This window comes from Musa acuminata, chromosome BXJ3-10 (genome assembly GCF_036884655.1).
Source record: "Musa acuminata AAA Group cultivar baxijiao chromosome BXJ3-10, Cavendish_Baxijiao_AAA, whole genome shotgun sequence".
Taxonomy (NCBI): Eukaryota; Viridiplantae; Streptophyta; class Magnoliopsida; order Zingiberales; family Musaceae; genus Musa; species Musa acuminata.
The window spans coordinates 18,059,440-18,075,746 of NC_088358.1; the positions used below are offsets into that span (position 1 = coordinate 18,059,440).

A 16,307-nucleotide genomic window follows, 5' to 3' on the forward strand; every position below is an offset into this window, starting at 1 on the left:
TCAAGTAGATGTCTGAACTCTGAAGAGAATGCAGACTGCACTGCACACTCTCGCACGAGATGGTAGATGTAGTCCCAAAGCAATTCTGGCTGTAAATAAAGCACCTGAAACAAAGGAAAAGTTCCACCATAAAGAAAAAGCTGGCCATCTTCGATCGTCTATCTTGGTTCTCAAATCTTAGTGAAACACCAACATACCACCAAGCCAAGACAGCTACTCCTTATCAACCACTTTTAAGCCAAGCAAGTTCATGTTCAACCCCATGCATCACTCGGTTTACCTACCTGTAAAGAATTGACACCAGCAGGACCAGCCATCGCCAAATGACAAGCGAGCCCTCAGATGATCACCACTGTGTTCCTTGGCAATGGAGAATCCAGTAATCTTCCGGTGGGAAGGAGAGACTATAAGATGAACAAAAGAGACATGGTTGTTGGCGATCTCAAAAAGCAGGAGCATCACTTGGGCATCCGTCTTCCTTCACCAAAAAAATGCCGAAGGAAGAGGAAGATACATGCGAGTCTCTCCTCAGAAGCAAGCTCGAGGCTTCTCTCCAGAGGATTAGCTTCCTGGAGATGGAGAATGAGCAGCTGAGAAGAGAGAATGCTCTGCTTCGAGCCCAGGATGCTGATAGGAGATCGACGCCGAGGAAGAAAACACAGGCTTTTGTTGGCAGCATCAGCTCATCGCAGGAGAAGCAAATGTATCAGACCGGCACCGATGATGGGTTGCAATGCGAGAACTCGATTTCCAGAACAGAGTTATTCGGCACGTCTGTGGCAGCCAGGACAAGATCGCCGAGAGTGCCGAATCCGCCCCCGAGTCCCAAATCCTCTTCCCCGACAGCGAAACCAAGCAAGGAAACCGGGTTGCCTCCGCCGCCACCGCCGCCGCCGCTGCCGCTGCCTTTGTCTTCTTCGAGGTCGAGTTGCAGGTCCATCAAGGCAGTGCGAAGGGTGCCGGAAGTGTTGGAACTCTATCGATCTCTGACAAGGAAAGAAGGGAAGTCAGACACGAGAGCCGGCAGCCTGGGAGTTCCTGCTGCTACAAATGCTCGAGAAATGATAGGCGAGATTGAGAACCGATCCGCCTATCTCCTCGCTGTAAGCTTAGTTAGCACCACTCACAGATCACAATCTCAACCCGAATCTTACTAGTGATCCATGTCACAGATAAAGTCGGATGTGGAGACGCAGGCTGAATTCATCGGCTTCCTCACCAGGGAGGTAGAAAACGCAGCTCACGGGGACATCTCCGAAGTGGAAGCATTCGTGAAGTGGCTGGACGACGAGCTTTCCTACTTGGTGGACGAGAGGGCGGTGCTCAAGCACTTCCCCAAGTGGCCGGAGAAGAAGGCGGATGCGATGAGGGAAGCGGCGGTCGGCTACCGGGAGCTGAAGAACCTGGAAGGTGAGCTCTTCTCCTTCCGCGACGACAAGCGACAGCCCACCTCCGTCGCCCTCAAACGCATGCAGGCGTTGCAGGACAAGTAAGACTTAGGAACTAATCCAAAGGTGAGCTCTTCTTCCGCATGAACTGCGGACGCTCGCTCAGTCTCTTCACTGACGCAGATTGGAGCGCAGCGTGCACAACATCGAGAGGGTGAGGGAGAGCGCGAGCAAGAGGTACAGAGATCTCAAAATCCCTTGGCAGTGGATGCTCGACAGCGGCATCATCGCCCAAGTACGTGTCTTTCTTTACAAGGCACCAATCAGATCCTTGGCGAAGAAGATGATCTCAATGCATGAATATATGTCTTGTGCAGCTAAAATTGGGATCCATGAACCTGGCAAAAGAGTACATGAACCGAGTTGTGACTGCGGTGAAGCTTGATGCGTTCTCCGATGACGAGGAAGTAATGCTACAGGGTGTTCGATTTGCTTACCGTGTGCACCAGGTAACCCTTTCTCCTGGGATTCTACTACTTCTCCACGCTGAAGTCACCAACATGCGTCAAATTGTTCTTCCAGTTCATCGGTGGATTTGATGAAGAATGCAAGCATGCGTTCCAAGAACTGAGGAAGGTAGCATGTGATTGATTGCTAGTATTCAACGCGGGAATTACCCGCGAACAAAGAGTTGGACGAGTCCTCACGAGAACCATAGCCACATCATTTTGAGGACATCGGCAGCATCAAAGTCAAGATTTTGAGTACGTTATGTTTTGCCAGTAAAATTTTAGTAATTCATTTCCTTTATGTTTGATGCATGTTGGTAAGATTTTTGTAATTCTTCCAAGGCGATAAAACGTTATGTTTCGCCTGTAAAATTTTAGTAATTCATTTTCCTTTATTTGGTGTTGACAATACAGTTTATTAGTAGAAATTTAGTGGATGAGACTCGAGCGGTGCCGCTGTCACACCCGAGCGGCATCGTTCCACTCTTTGCGGGACGGCGTCATACTCGAGTGGTGCCACCGTCACACCCGAGCGGCACCTTTCCACTCTTTGCGGGGTGACATCGTACCCGAGCGATGCTGTTCCAACTTTTGCGGGTCTGCCACATTGACTTCAAAGCTTTTCGTTGGTGCTAATATGGCTGTGGACGACTACCTAAGGGAGTACTACTAAATTGTGTCATATCATTCTCTCTCCCCCCCCACAGAGAGTGTCATATCATTCTCTTTCCCCCCCCCCCCCCCTCCCCCCACAGAGACTAACCGTCGCACTTGAATTGTTGGTTCAATCATGAGTTGATGCTGGGCTGGTCAGAAGTAAATGTCGAACGACTTTATGATTGGACGAGTAATGCTGCTTGGGCGTTAAAAGGTGGCATGGTCAAATGCCATAGCTTGGGGCCAGGAGGCTTATGTAGGGCCGAGCATTATGGCTCGGGTGGGGGACATTGATGTGAGTAAGCATTCTTACTCGGGTACTAAAGACCGACACGATCGAGTGTCGTGACTCGGGCAGTGAAGACTGATGCAACCGAGCGCCATGGCTTGGGTACTAAAGACTGATGCAACCGAGCGTTGTGACTTGGGCACTAGAGACTGATGTGATCGAGTGCCATGGCTCGGGTATTGAAGACTAATGCAACTAAGCATCGTGACTCAGCTGCAGCTTGTAGAAAACAAGCCGTGGCACCCGAAAATGGAGCCGTTTTGGGCAATTCAGCTTGGTGCATTGAGCGATTGTACTGCAGCGCTGTAACCCACCCATTCGAACATGCGTTTCTATAAGTAAAAGCATAAAACTAAGGTAAAACATGCTGCCATGTCTCGGTACAAGCATGCAAAAGTGATGAACGGTTCGTCGAACGAAGTTGTTGCGGGTGCGCAACGACTGTTCGTAACATTCTCACCCACTTAAACCGTCGACGCCCTCGTCGACGCTTGTTGGTAGTTGTTGATGATTGCTTTTTCATGTCATAGGGCATCTTCGGGCTCTCAACTGGCTTCAGTTCGGGGAAGCTTTCGCCACTTCACCAAGTACTCGGTCTACTCAGCTCCATTGGGTAGCTTTATCCTACGATCCGCTAGAATGGTTTCAACTCACTTCTCGTAGGAGGCTCTGGTGGGGGGTAGTCGAGTTGGAACACTTCAGAAAGTATCTTGCGGATCTGAGTGGTGGGCTTTCAAGTTGCTGGCATAAAAAACATTATGAATTTTGAGTCACGCCGACAGTTGCAACATGTAGGAGACGTTGCCTACCCTACTGATAATTGGGAAGGGCCCTTCATACTTGCGCACCAATCCTTTATGTACTTTGTTCCTAAAGAATTGGAGTGATGCTGGTTGGAGCTTCACCAATACCAAATCGTCGACTTTGAACTCCTACGGCTGCCTTCCCAAGTTGGCTCACTTCTTTATCTTTTTAGCAGCCTTCTCTAAGTAAGCCTACACAATATCTATATTTCGGTGTCATTCTTTTGTAAAGTGATATGCTAATGGACTACTCCCAGTATATCCAATAGCCAAGGTGTGAGGAGTCGATGGTTGTTGCCCTATAATGATCTTGAAGGGGCTCTTGTTGGATGCAAAGCTCCGCTGCAAGTTGTAGGAGAATTGGGCTATGTCCAATAGCTTCACCCAACCTCGTTGGTTGGCACTCACGTAGTGCCAAAGATATTGCTCTAGGAGTGAGTTTATTCTTTCGGTTTGGCCATCCGTCTAGGGGTGGAGGCTTGTAGAGAAGTATAACTTAGACCTCAACAATTTGAATAGCTTGGTCCAGAATTGTCCCAAGAACCGAGCATCTTGATCACTGATGATATTGAGCGGGACTCCCCAATACTTCACCACATTCTTCATTATTAGCTTGGCTACCTCCTCTATTGAATAGTATATAGGTACAGTAATGAAAGTTGCATACTTTGAAAATCGATCGACCACTATGAGTATTGATCCGAGTCCCCCTACTACCGGCAAGCTTGATATGAAATCCAAGGAAATGCTCTCCAACGGCCTTTCTGGTACGGGCAACGGCTCCAAAAGTCCCATCGGTTTCTGCTGCTTCACCTTATCTTGTTGGCAAATGAGACATTTTTTAACATATTCCTCCACATCAGTCCTTATCTTTAGCTAATAGAAGGCCCTTTCCACGAGAGCCATGGTTCTATGAATGCTCGGATGTCTAGCCCAAAGGGAATCGTGACACTCTCTTAAGAGATCACGCCTCAAATTGTCCACTCGAGGGACATAAACCCTATTCCCTTTTATGTAAATGAGTCCCTCCTGGACCCAAAATCATCTTATCTTACCTTTTTTGATGAGTTGCGTCCATCCCTGATCCTGAAAGGGAAGTTGGAGTGCAACTGACTAACTTAGCCTCTGCCCTCCAATTGTACAACATTCACACACTCCACTTTCTGACTCAATGCATCGGCCATGACATTTGCCTTTCCGAGCTTGTACTCCATTGCCATATCAAACTCAGCTAGGAAGTCCTGCCATCGTGCTTGCTTAGGGGAGAGTTTCTTTTGAGTTTGGAAATAGCTCAAAGCGATGTTATCTATCCTCAGCATAAATCGCGATCCAAGAAGGTAGTGTCATCAAACTCGTAGATAGTGGATCACTGTTGTCATCTCCTTCTCATGCACCGGGTACCGCCGCTCGGTCTTGTTGAGCTTGCAGCGCTCGTAGGCCATTGGATGACCATCCTACATGAGTACTCCCCCAATAGTGAAGTCTGAAGCATCTGTATGGACTTTGAAAGGCTCCCCATAGTCCGACAATTTAAGCACCGGTTCTTTCAACACAGCAGTCTTTATATCTTGGAATGCAGCTTCACATTTATTATATCACCTCCAAGGCTTCTCCTTCAGCAACTCCATCAGTGGAGTTGCACGCTTCGAATACCCCGCTATGAAGCGTCGATAGTAGTTGACGAAACCAAGGAAGGATCTTAGCTCTGGCACCTTCTTTGGAGTTCGCCATTCCGCAAATGCTTGCACCTTTGATTTGTCTATCTGAATGGAACCATCACCGATTCAATGCCCCAAGAATAAGATCTCTGTTTGAGCAAAGTATCACTTCTCCCTTTTCATGAACAAAATGTTCTCCCTGAGAATCTTGAAAATTGTCCGAAGGTGCTTGACATGCTCCTCGAGCGTTTGGTTATAGATGACGATATCATCTAAGTAGACGACCACGAACTTATCTAAATGTTGTTTAAATAGTTGGTTTATAAGAGTACAGAATGTGGCCAGAGTATTGGTTAAGCCGAAAGGCATCACCAAGAACTCAAACGCTCCATAGTTGGTCACGTAGGTAGTCTTTGCTTCATCACTTTCAGCAATGTGCACTTGCTAGTACCCCGACTAGAGGTCGAGTTTAGAGAAATACTTAGCTTTGCCCAATTGATCGAATAAGTCCGCAATGAGTGGGATATGATACTTGTTCTTCACCTCACTTTATTGATGGCTCGATAATCGATGCATAGTCAGAGGCTCCCATCTTGTTTCTTTTGGAAGAGAACTGGAGCTCCGAATGATGCTTTAGAACTACGGATGAGACCACCGCTTAGTAGTTCACCTAACTGCTTTTTGAGTTCTACCAACTCTGGAGGGGGCATGTGGTAGGGTGGTCTCACTGGAGGCTTCACTCCTGGCTCGAGCTCGATATAATGATCCACGCCTCTGCGTGGCGGTAGAGTCTTCAGCAACTCAGGTGGCATAACTTTTGTGAACTCCTTCAGGACATTTGCCACCACAGCAGGTTCATGAATGACCTTCTCATCGAGTGGCTCTAGCTTTATAACAGCCACGAATGTTAATTCACCTTTTCGTACCCCTTTCTTCAGTTGTAATATCAAAATCTATTGGGGTTTCTTAGTTCTTCTCTAAGAGACGGGAACCACACAGGGGTCGTCACCTCCCATCATACATAGGGAGTTTAGGAACGACATTGGTACCAACTTTGCTACGTGCATAAACTCCATTCCAATAATCACTTGAAAGTCGTCCAGTGGCACCACCATCATATTTGTTCTCCCGCTCCATGTTTCGATCTTGATAGGAACGCCCTTTGCCAACCCGGAGATCTGCTTGGCCTCCGAGTTCATCGGCTTCATCCGACTTGGGCTTTTCTCCAAGATCAATCTAAGTCGCTTTGCTTCTCGATCAGTAATAAAGTTATGGGTAGCATCCATGTCCATAATTGCATAGGTTGTTTGGCCATTGAGCTTAATGTCTACATACATCAACTCGCTATTCCCTGTTTTCAATGGTTTTGACTTTATGTTCTCCCCCACTTGACCTCGCAATGCATTCAACAAATGCATTGGTCCCATTCAGAGATCTTACAATTCCCCATCGTCGCTACTAGATTCTAAACTACTTGAATTGAGGGCGACGGCTTTGCCCTTGTCCGATTTGGGGGGGATGGATGGAAGCTGTTAAAGCATCGAGTGCATATTTTTGTGGGCACTCCCTCACCATGTGTGGCTCTACGCACAAGAAGCATCCGCTAGTTTTCGGGGCCTTGCCTTTTGAGCTTAGCCCTTTATTGGAACTCTTCTTCCTTTGTTCGCCCTCGGGCTCCTTCCCTCAAGAATATTTTGGAGGGCAAATTCCTGGAGATTGTTTCCTTTTTCCTGGGTCCTCAGAGGAAACAAAGTCGGTGAGCTATTCTACAGCAACAATTGCCCCGATCACATCAGTGACATTCCTTCGATGCAGTTCTTGTTGAGCCCATGGCTTCAAACCATCGAGGAAGCTGAACAGTTTATCCTTCTTGGATATTTCCTGTATATCCAGCATTAGTGCAGAAAATTACTTCACATAATCTCGAATGGAAGTACTTTGGCAGAGTTGTCTTAATTTCCTCCTTGTGACAATCTCTATGTTCTCAAGTAGAAATTAAGTTCTCAACTCCTGCTTTATATCCTCTCATGTGTCCACCTGACACCGACCTTGTTGGATCTCCTATCAACGGGTTCACCACCAAAGTTTTATATCATCGTTTAGATACATGGTTGCTATTGAAATTTTGGTATCTTCAGAATCAGGCCTTGTAGCTCGAAAATACTGTTCTATGTCAAATAAGAAATTCTTAAACTCTTTTGTATCCATAGCACCTCCATAACAATGAGGCTCAAGTGCTCTCAGGTTTTGTAGTGGTGCAACGCGGGTGTTGCTCCCTCCTACATTTAGTGCCCTTGTGAGTGCTGTCACTTTAGAAGTGAGTTCCACCATGACTTCGTGCAAATGTTGCACGGAGTCTTTAGTATCATCTATGGCCTCAACCTTATGGATTCGGGATTTGGCTTCTTCTTGCGAGTTCTCTACCCCAAGAAGTCTTCGTTGGCCTTGGTTGAGTTCCTCCAAGCTCGCTTCAAGAATATCCAAGCGGGTTTCTGCCGCTGTGAGTCTCTCCTTATGGCTTTTCCTCCCAGTTGGTGCTCCAGATTGTGCCTCCTCCGCTTACGGAGAGTAACCAATTTCTCGCTCATCATGTTCACTGCCATGATCCTCCAAAGCAGCTCCAACGACATGAGAGCAAGTTTGCACTTGCAACCCACCTGTGGTTGCTTGGGGCAAAGGTCCGGCTTGCCCCGCTTTGCTCGATTTGCCATGATGTTTGGCCATGGTGAGATTGCGAAGTTGCTTCACTACTTGCTCAAATTGTTTGCCAGCTCTGATACCACAATGTCATGGATTTAGCTGGAATTGCCTAAGTCGTGAGGTACACTTGCGGCCAAGACGCGAACTTAGCTTGAGTTGCCTAAGTCACGATGCACCCTTGCGCCAACTTCTTAGACTTAGCTGGGATTGCCTAAGTCTTGAGGCGTCCTTGTGACATATGCATCCACAAAGGTTCAGCCTAGTTGCAACCTCGTACAGTCCCGAAGGACCTATAAAATATAAAGTTGATTATAATGAAAATGAGCGACGGACAAGTCCCGACGTCTCGCGAAGAGGGAAGCTTTACAAGCAATTCAATAAGCACCTTGTGTGCACAGGAGAAAAGAAAGAAAGGAGAAAAACAATGACTTTTGAAGGTAGAACGAACAATTGCAAGTCCACAAACAACTGCTCACCGGGTGTCGGGTGCGAAGGCAAGTTCCCATCAAGAAAATGTGCGAACTTGTGAAGATTGTTTAACGCCCGACAATATATCGAAGCCCCATCCAGCCTTATGCCACCCAGGAGATTCTAGGGTGTTGAGATGGTTAACGTTTTGCGCGCAGCTATGGGTTATAGAAAACAAGTAGTGGCACATGAAAACGGAGCTATTTTAGGCAGTTCAGCCCGGTGCGGCGAGCGGTCACACTGTAGTGCTGCAACCCATTCGAACATGTATTTCTACAAGCAAAAACACACAAAACTAAGACAAAACATGCTGCCATGTCTCGGTACGAGCATATAAAAGTGACGAATGGTTCGTTGAACGAAGTTGTTGCGGGTGCGCGACGATCATTCGTGACAGTGTAGGGCACGCTCATCCTCGACATTGCCAGACATGTGTATAGTTCATCGTCTGAGGTGTTGATCGAGAAAGTAGCCGAGTCTTTGGTCTAGGTAGGGATGGCTTGTATTCCTCTCTTTCATTTGTGCTTCTTCTTCTATCTCTCACTGACTTGCTGCGCAGAACCAACACTACCATATGGCGCTCATAGACTGAGTGCACGATATTGGTCAGGTAATCAGTGGTCTGGGTGACAAAATCACCGAGCTCTATGACCAAATCGAAGAGTTGAAAGTGGGGTCAACGTTAGAGGCCATTACGACAGCCGAGCAACGAGCGGTCGACCTGGATGGGGAGGTTGCACAGCTGAAGTTGGAGCTCGAGAATGCCGAGCAATAGTAGGTGGGCCTTTGGGAATAGCTGAAGGAGTCCCACGGGTGGGTTTGCTCGATGGAAGGTGAATTGCTAGACCTGTCCCGAAACCTGGAGGCAGCTCGAGCATTAGCGAGGAAGGCCGATGAGGCTCTCGTAGAGGAGACTCGAGTGGCTCCTGAAAAGAACAAAAAGCTCATAGAAGAATACAAGGAGTCTCATGAGTCTTAGCTTGGGCTGTAGAGGTCAGGGCAAGTTACTTATGTTTTTTCCCAATCTTGCGAGGTGCACATTTTCTCTCTTCTCTTTTGGCGATGACGGCTTTAATCCAACCTGATAGACTTTTCAGACATAGAAATTCTTCAAATTTGATATGTGTCATGTCCTCAGCAATTGCTATCCTTCCTGTGTCGCTAAGTGGTAAGTACCATCCCAGACTACCATCGTTACCCGGTAAGGGCCTTCCTAGCTTAGGGCCAGCTTGCCTCAGGAGCAAGTCGGGTCGCTGACCTTAGCCTTTCGTAGGACTAAATCACCTAGCTTGATTGGCCAAGGGCGCACCCTTTGGTTATAGAGTCTTGCGACAACCCTTCTATAAGACAGGGCTCGAAGGTGCGCGTCAGCTCTCCGTTCTTCAATGAGATATATGTCGGCTCGAAGTCCACTTTCCAACATGACATCATCGAAGTTTTCAACTCGAGGTAGCGGAAAGACTACCTTGGGTGGAAGCACCGCCTCAGTACCGAACGCCAAGCTAAAGGGTGATTCCCTCATGGCGGTCTTTGGTGTTGTTCGGGAGGCCCATAATATGCTTGGGAGTTCATCAACCTAGGTGCCATAAGCTCTTGTGACTCTTCTCTTTAGGCCTTCCAATATCACCCGGTTGGGTACTTCGACCAGGCCATTAGTTTGGGGTTAGGCTACTGAGCTAAACCTCAATTGTATCTCATAGCTCGAGCAAAATCTTTTGAACTTTTCATTGTTGAACTATGTGCCATTATTGGTGGTGATGGCTCTGGGGATGCCGAAATGGGTAATGATGTTCTTCCATGCAAATCTTTCAACTTGCTTTTCGGCAAGGGACACCAGCAGCTTGGCCTCCACCCATTTGGTAAAGTAATACACTCCAACGATGAGGAATTTTCGTTGTCCCAAGGCCAGTGGGAATGGGCCGAGGAGGTCCATCCCCCATTGCGCGAAGGCCCATGCGTTGTCCAGGGGATTTAGCGGAACTGTGGGTTGATGATGTGCTCAGGAATGCTTCTGGCACTACTGGCATCATTGTACATACGTCGTGGCACCTCGACGCATGGATGGCCAGTAATAACCTTGTCGGAGGACTTTGAAGGCTGAGGTCCGACCGCTAATGTGCTCCCCACTGATCCCCTCATGGACCTCGGCTAAAACTGTTTGGGCCTCTATAGGATCCAGGTAGCGCAAGAGCAGTTGGGTGAACGACCTCTGATAGAGTCATCCGTTCACCTCGCAATACACACTTGTATGCGTCGGAGCCATCGAGAGGCCGCTTTGTCGGTCGGCAACGTCTCATCCCTTTTATAGAGGAGGATCTCCTCCACCCAAGTTGGGGTTGTACCAATTGTGGCCACCTCTCTGGTCGCGATGGTTCGGTAAGGAAGCTGCTTGACCTCTGGGGGCAGTTCAGTGTTTGCACCTGAAGCGAGTTTTGCCAAGGCATCTACTTGCGCGTTTTGCGCCCGTGGCACCCTTGTTATAGCGAAGTGTTGGAAATAGCTAGCGAGTTTCTACATGGTAGCATCCTGAGCCTCATAATCTCCGTTGATATGACCGACAACCAATTGAGAATCGGTGAAAACCTTGATGTTTTTGACTTGGAGTTCAAGGGCCAACTTAAGTCCGGATAAGAGTGCTTCATACTCAGACTCATTGTTGGTGGCTTTGAATCCAAAGTGGAGTTCATGTCTGAACGATTGGCCATCGGGACCTTTTATAACAAGGCCAGCCCCGCCCCTTTTGGCATTTGCTGAACCATTCACATGTAGGCCCCACTGTTGCTCGGTATGTCTACAGGTACCGCCTTTGAGAGAAATTAATTCTAAGATGAAGTTGGCGATAGCCTAAGCTTTGATGGCGGTCCTCGAGACATATTGGATGTCAAATTCTCCCAACTCGACCGACCATTTGAGCATTCATCCGGATATGTCGAACTTGGACAAGATTTGTCATAGGGGTTGGTCGGTCACTACTCTGAACGGATGGGCTTGGAAATAGGGATGTAGCTTCCGAGTCATCTAGACGAGCACTAAAGCTAGCTTCTCCCCCAGTTGGTATCACGTCTCGGTGTCGCTGAGGATGTGGCTCACATAGTAGACTGATTGTTGCACTCCAGAATCTTCCCGAGTCAATACAAAACTAACTACATGCTCGGAGGCCGCGAGGTGGAGACTAAGTGACTCACCCGAGGAGACTGCAACAAGTCGGGGTAGCCAGGCCAAGTGCTCCTTGAGTTGCTCAAATGCCTTTTCACATTCCGAGGTCCATCTGAAGTCCTTTGGATTCTTTAGGATTCGGAAGAAGGGGAGGCATTTGTCCCCTGATCGGGAGAGGAACTAGGCCAAGGCAGCAAGCCTCCCAATCAAGCGCTGCTCGATGATAGCTTGAACCTTCTTCGGGTTTGCATCTATTCCCCTCCTCTGGATGATAAAGTCGAGGAATTTCCTGAGCTGACTCCGAAGGCGCACTTAGCAGGGTTGAGGTGCATGCTGAACTTGCACAATGTTCTGAATGTTTTAGCGAGAAATGCTAGGTGTGTTCGGGCGAACTTGCTTTTTATGATCATGTCGTTGATGTACACCTCCATGTTCCTCCCGATCTAGTAGGTGAACATCTTGTTCATCATTCTCTGGTAGGTTGCCCCGGCATTCTTTAGCCCGAATGACATGACCTTATAAAAGTATACACCTCGGTTTGTGATGAAAGCAGTGTGTTCCTAAACCTCTGGTGTCATCTTGATTTGGTTATACCCCGAGAATGCATCCAGGAATGAGAGGGGCTCATGCCCCAAAGTCATATAGACTAGCTGGTCGATCCTTGGGAGTGGATAGCAGTCCTTTGGGCACGCTCGATTAAGATCAATGCAGTCAACATACATTCTCCAACTTCTATTAGGCTTTTTAATGAGAACTACATTCAACAGTCATCGAGGGTATTTTGCTTTGGCGATGAATCCTATCACCAAAAGTCGCTCTACCTCGTTATCCACCACCCTTTGTCGGTTGAGCACTAGCTTCCGCGAACGCTGCTTTACCGGTCGCGCTTGGGGACTGATATTCAGGTGGTGTTGCATGACCGTCCAATCAATCCCGGGAATGTCTACCGACGACCAAGCAAATGATAGGATATAAAGAGAAATAAACTTTTGTATATGAATAAATACTAGCAAGCCATAACACGTAACGGAATTAAATGGAATCCCAATCAAATAGAACACCAAGATTTACGTGGAAAACCCCTCTAATGTGAAGGGCAAAAACCACGGGGCAAACTAGAGATAATCCACTATAAGAATAATGAATATACAAATCTCAATCTCTTGCCCAAAATTTCAGCAACAATCACAAGAGAATAACTGGGATACAAGGATCACGTCACTTTGCACAATATCTAAATTCTCCCCAAGAAATCACAGTAAGAATCTACTGTAGATCTGATCTAACCTGAGATGAAAACACTGCTAGATGATTGAGAGCAGTCTCTCTGCGTTGTCCTTGTCTTCTTCCCTTTCTTTCTCTTGTTTTTCTGCCTTGTTCTTCTCATTTTCTTTGAAATCACGTGGCTGCAGTATTCACCATATTGCTGCAGTTTTCTGCCCACTTTCTACCTCTAAAACGTAGCCACCCGCACCCCCTAATATGAATTAGGGTTAGGTTAAGTGAGGAGGTGAGTTGCGGGCTGATAAAGCCGACCATGGGCTGAATGTGGGCTGTCAGCCCAACAGCAAAGACGTCCGCATTTTCAACTAGTAGGTTGATTAGTTGCTCTCGCTCCTCCTTTGGGAGCTCTGACCCGACCTTGAGTGTGCTCAATCGGCTCGGGGTGTTGTGACGACTTGGTGACGTCCCGAGGGTCGACGATGGAACGTTTATGCTTTGGCTTCTTAGGCAACATGATAGCTGCTAGGTAACATTGTCGGGATTCCCGAGGGTCGCTCCTTGCTTCCCCGATCCTGGCTCGGATTGGGAATTTTATTGCCCAGTGGTACATGGAGATGATAGCCCTAAGCTTATTGAGGGTTGGTCGGCCCAAAATGGCATTGTACGGTGAGGGGAGCTCCACCACCATGCAGGTCATCATGATCGTCTTGGTCTTCAGCTCTTCCCCCAAGGTGACTGGTAGGATGGTGGTGCCGAGGGATGAAATGGAATCACCTGTAAATCCAGTAAGTGCTAATAACATCAGCGTAAGGTCTTCCTTGGTCAGGCCAAGCTTTCGGAAGGCGTTAAGGTAAAGGACGTCAATAGAGCTCCTAGTGTCCACCATGATCCTTTTAACCCGAGCATTGGCAATTCTAGCCAAGATCACCAACGCATCGTCATGTTCGGGGTACTCGGTTTCCCTCGTCGGGAAGGTGATTTTCGGCACTTGTGATTGCCTCGGACGCTTTTCCACAACTGCTCGGGCATAAGCCTTTCATCTCGCCATGCTATCCCCACCTGATGTTAGGCCGCCACTAATCACATCAATCTGCTTCTCGACCGGACCCGAAGGGTGGGGCGATAATTCCCGTGGTCTTCTAACGTAGTGACCCAGGTGTCACCGACGGACTGGTTCTTCAAGTTGCAGCACTCCTCAGTGTCATGTCCATAGTCGCGATGAAATCAATAGTACTTTGAGCTATCTCTGAACTCACGTGGGGCCTTCATTGGATTAGGTGCCTTTAAGAGTCCCTTCTCCCTGATTTGTAGGAATATCTCTGTTTTGGAGGAATTTAGAGGCAAGAGAGGGGGCCTTGGGGCAGAGTGTTAGGCTGGTCGATCCTTCTCCTTGGTGGGACCAAGGCTTGCCCTCGGGGCGGTTCCACTCATGGCCTTTTATGCTCCTCACGCTTTCCCATCATCAACACCTCGACAGCTACGTATTGGTTTGCACGTTGAAGCATCTCAGGGATAGTCGTTGGCGGTCGCTTGACCAGCAACCAGAAGACTCTAGAAGGCCGAAGTCCCATAAAAAATGCCTACATTATCAAAGAGGGATGAGCATCAGGTAGCCCTCGGATTTCAGTAGCAAAATGAGTCACGAAATGAGAAAGTGGCTCATCGTTTTTTTGGCTGAGACCGAGGAGCAAGGTCGCAGATGGCTTTGGTCACACACTGGCCAAGAAGTTGAGCTCGAACTCTTTGGCCAACTGGTCGAAGGAGGCGATCGAGGTCGGTCTAAGTCGATTGTACCACATTCGAGCCGGGCCTCGAAGCGAGGTGGGGAACGCCCTACACATGAGGGCATCTGAGGTGTCGTATAGGGTTTATCTGGGCCCGAAAGGTGGTGAAATGCTTCGATGGATCGGAGCCGCCATCATAGGCTTCGAGCACAGGGAGGCGAAAGCTAGGAGGGATGGGCTTGTCCTGAATCTTCAGTGTGAAGGGCGATCCTCCTAAAGGGGCCTCGTGGAGCTCTTCCTTGGACTTATGAAACTTTCGTTGAACCTGGTCTAGGCGCCGATTAACTGAGTGTAACTGAGCCCGAAGAGAGTCCATTGAGTCGAACGACAGTGTGTTGGGCTCGAGGTTGCTGGAGTAGCGGCGTCGGAGGTTTTGCATGCTGTGCACGGGCGTCAACCTCGGATTCGATCGTTCTTCGGGCAACGAGGCAATGTTCATTGTCGGGGGCCGTCGAGGGGCCAAGGGTGGTGCAAGAGAGGGTGGAGGCTGTGTGGGAGTAGGCGACAATGATTCCCGTTGCAGCATTTGTGGGAGTGTCACGAGTTGGGCGAGGTGAGGAACAAGGGGAACGATGGTTTGCATCATCCCTGACAAAACTTGGACTTTGTGTGTCAGGCTAAGGAATGCCTCAGTAGAGATGGGAGGTTGAGTGGCAGCGATCCCGAGAGGTGATAACCATGGATAAGTGAACAACCGTCAATAGCGGCCTGGGGTGGCCACGGAGCAGTTCGCCTCTTGCCCTAGGGGAGGCGGGAGTTGTTCTCCGAACCTAAGAGTTGAGTGGGTCGGGAGGTGCTCCTTGCCCAAGTGCTCGCCCAAGTTGCCTGGCTAGGGCTGATCATGCGACATCGGGGCCCTCCTTTTAGCGCCAAAATGTTCGTGTCTTTATGTCGTGGCCTAGGAGTCAGCACGGCTAGGGTCGATTCCAGATGCACAAGGTTGCCTGGTTTAGCGCTTGGGTCTCAGAAGCTGGCGTTGGCCATCTCGTGTTCGGTGCAGCTCTTTGTCTCGGAGTCCCTGATGTGCAAGGTCTCCTGCGTTATCGCTCGAGCATCGGGTCGGGTTAAAACCTTGTCTCCCGAGGGCGACCTTCTTTCTTGGCGGGTAGCTTGCTTCTCTACAACTGAGCTCCTGCACACAGGTCGAGGTCGGGAGGGGGATTTCCTGACTCGACCCCTCCAATGTTTAAGTTAGCTTTCCATTGAATGAGTGAGAGTTGAATGCTTGAGTGGAAAAAACTTCCCCTCTGTTGGCCAGGCAATGGGCTTTTATGCCTACCCACAGTGGTTGGCTGCCACCAGCCTCTTAATGGCCGTTAACCTCTTAAGCAACAAACCCATACCTTTTGTGCTGACACCAGTTGTCCTACGCGACGTCGCACCCGAGCGACGCTGTCCTTGCCTTCGCAGGGCGGAGTCGTACTCGATTGGCATCGTTTCATTCTTTGCAAGGATGATGTCGTACTCGAGCAATGTCATTCCACTCTTTACGGGACGACATCGTGCCCGAGTGATGCTACCGTCATACTCAAGCGGTGTCGTTCCACTCTTTGCGGGACGGCATCATACTCGAGTGATGCCATCTCAACTTTTGTAGGGCGGTGTTGTATTAACGTGGTCTACCATATCGACTTCGAAGCTTTTCGTTGGCACTGATGTGGTTGTGGATGC

General features: G+C 48.6%; 1 protein-coding gene across 1 annotated transcript; it reads left to right on the forward strand.

Annotated features, from left to right (window-relative positions):
* Window positions 1-242: 242 nt before the first annotated feature.
* Window positions 243-2,258, forward strand: LOC135650538 (INCREASED PETAL GROWTH ANISOTROPY 1-like protein 1). The gene is made up of 5 exons (XM_065169981.1): window positions 243-1,103; window positions 1,173-1,489; window positions 1,572-1,683; window positions 1,766-1,897; window positions 1,971-2,258. Exons 1-5 carry the CDS (start codon window positions 492-494, stop codon window positions 2,037-2,039), a joined length of 1,242 nt encoding a protein of 413 aa, XP_065026053.1. The 5' UTR covers window positions 243-491; the 3' UTR covers window positions 2,040-2,258.
* The last annotated feature ends 14,049 nt before the right edge of the window (window positions 2,259-16,307 follow it).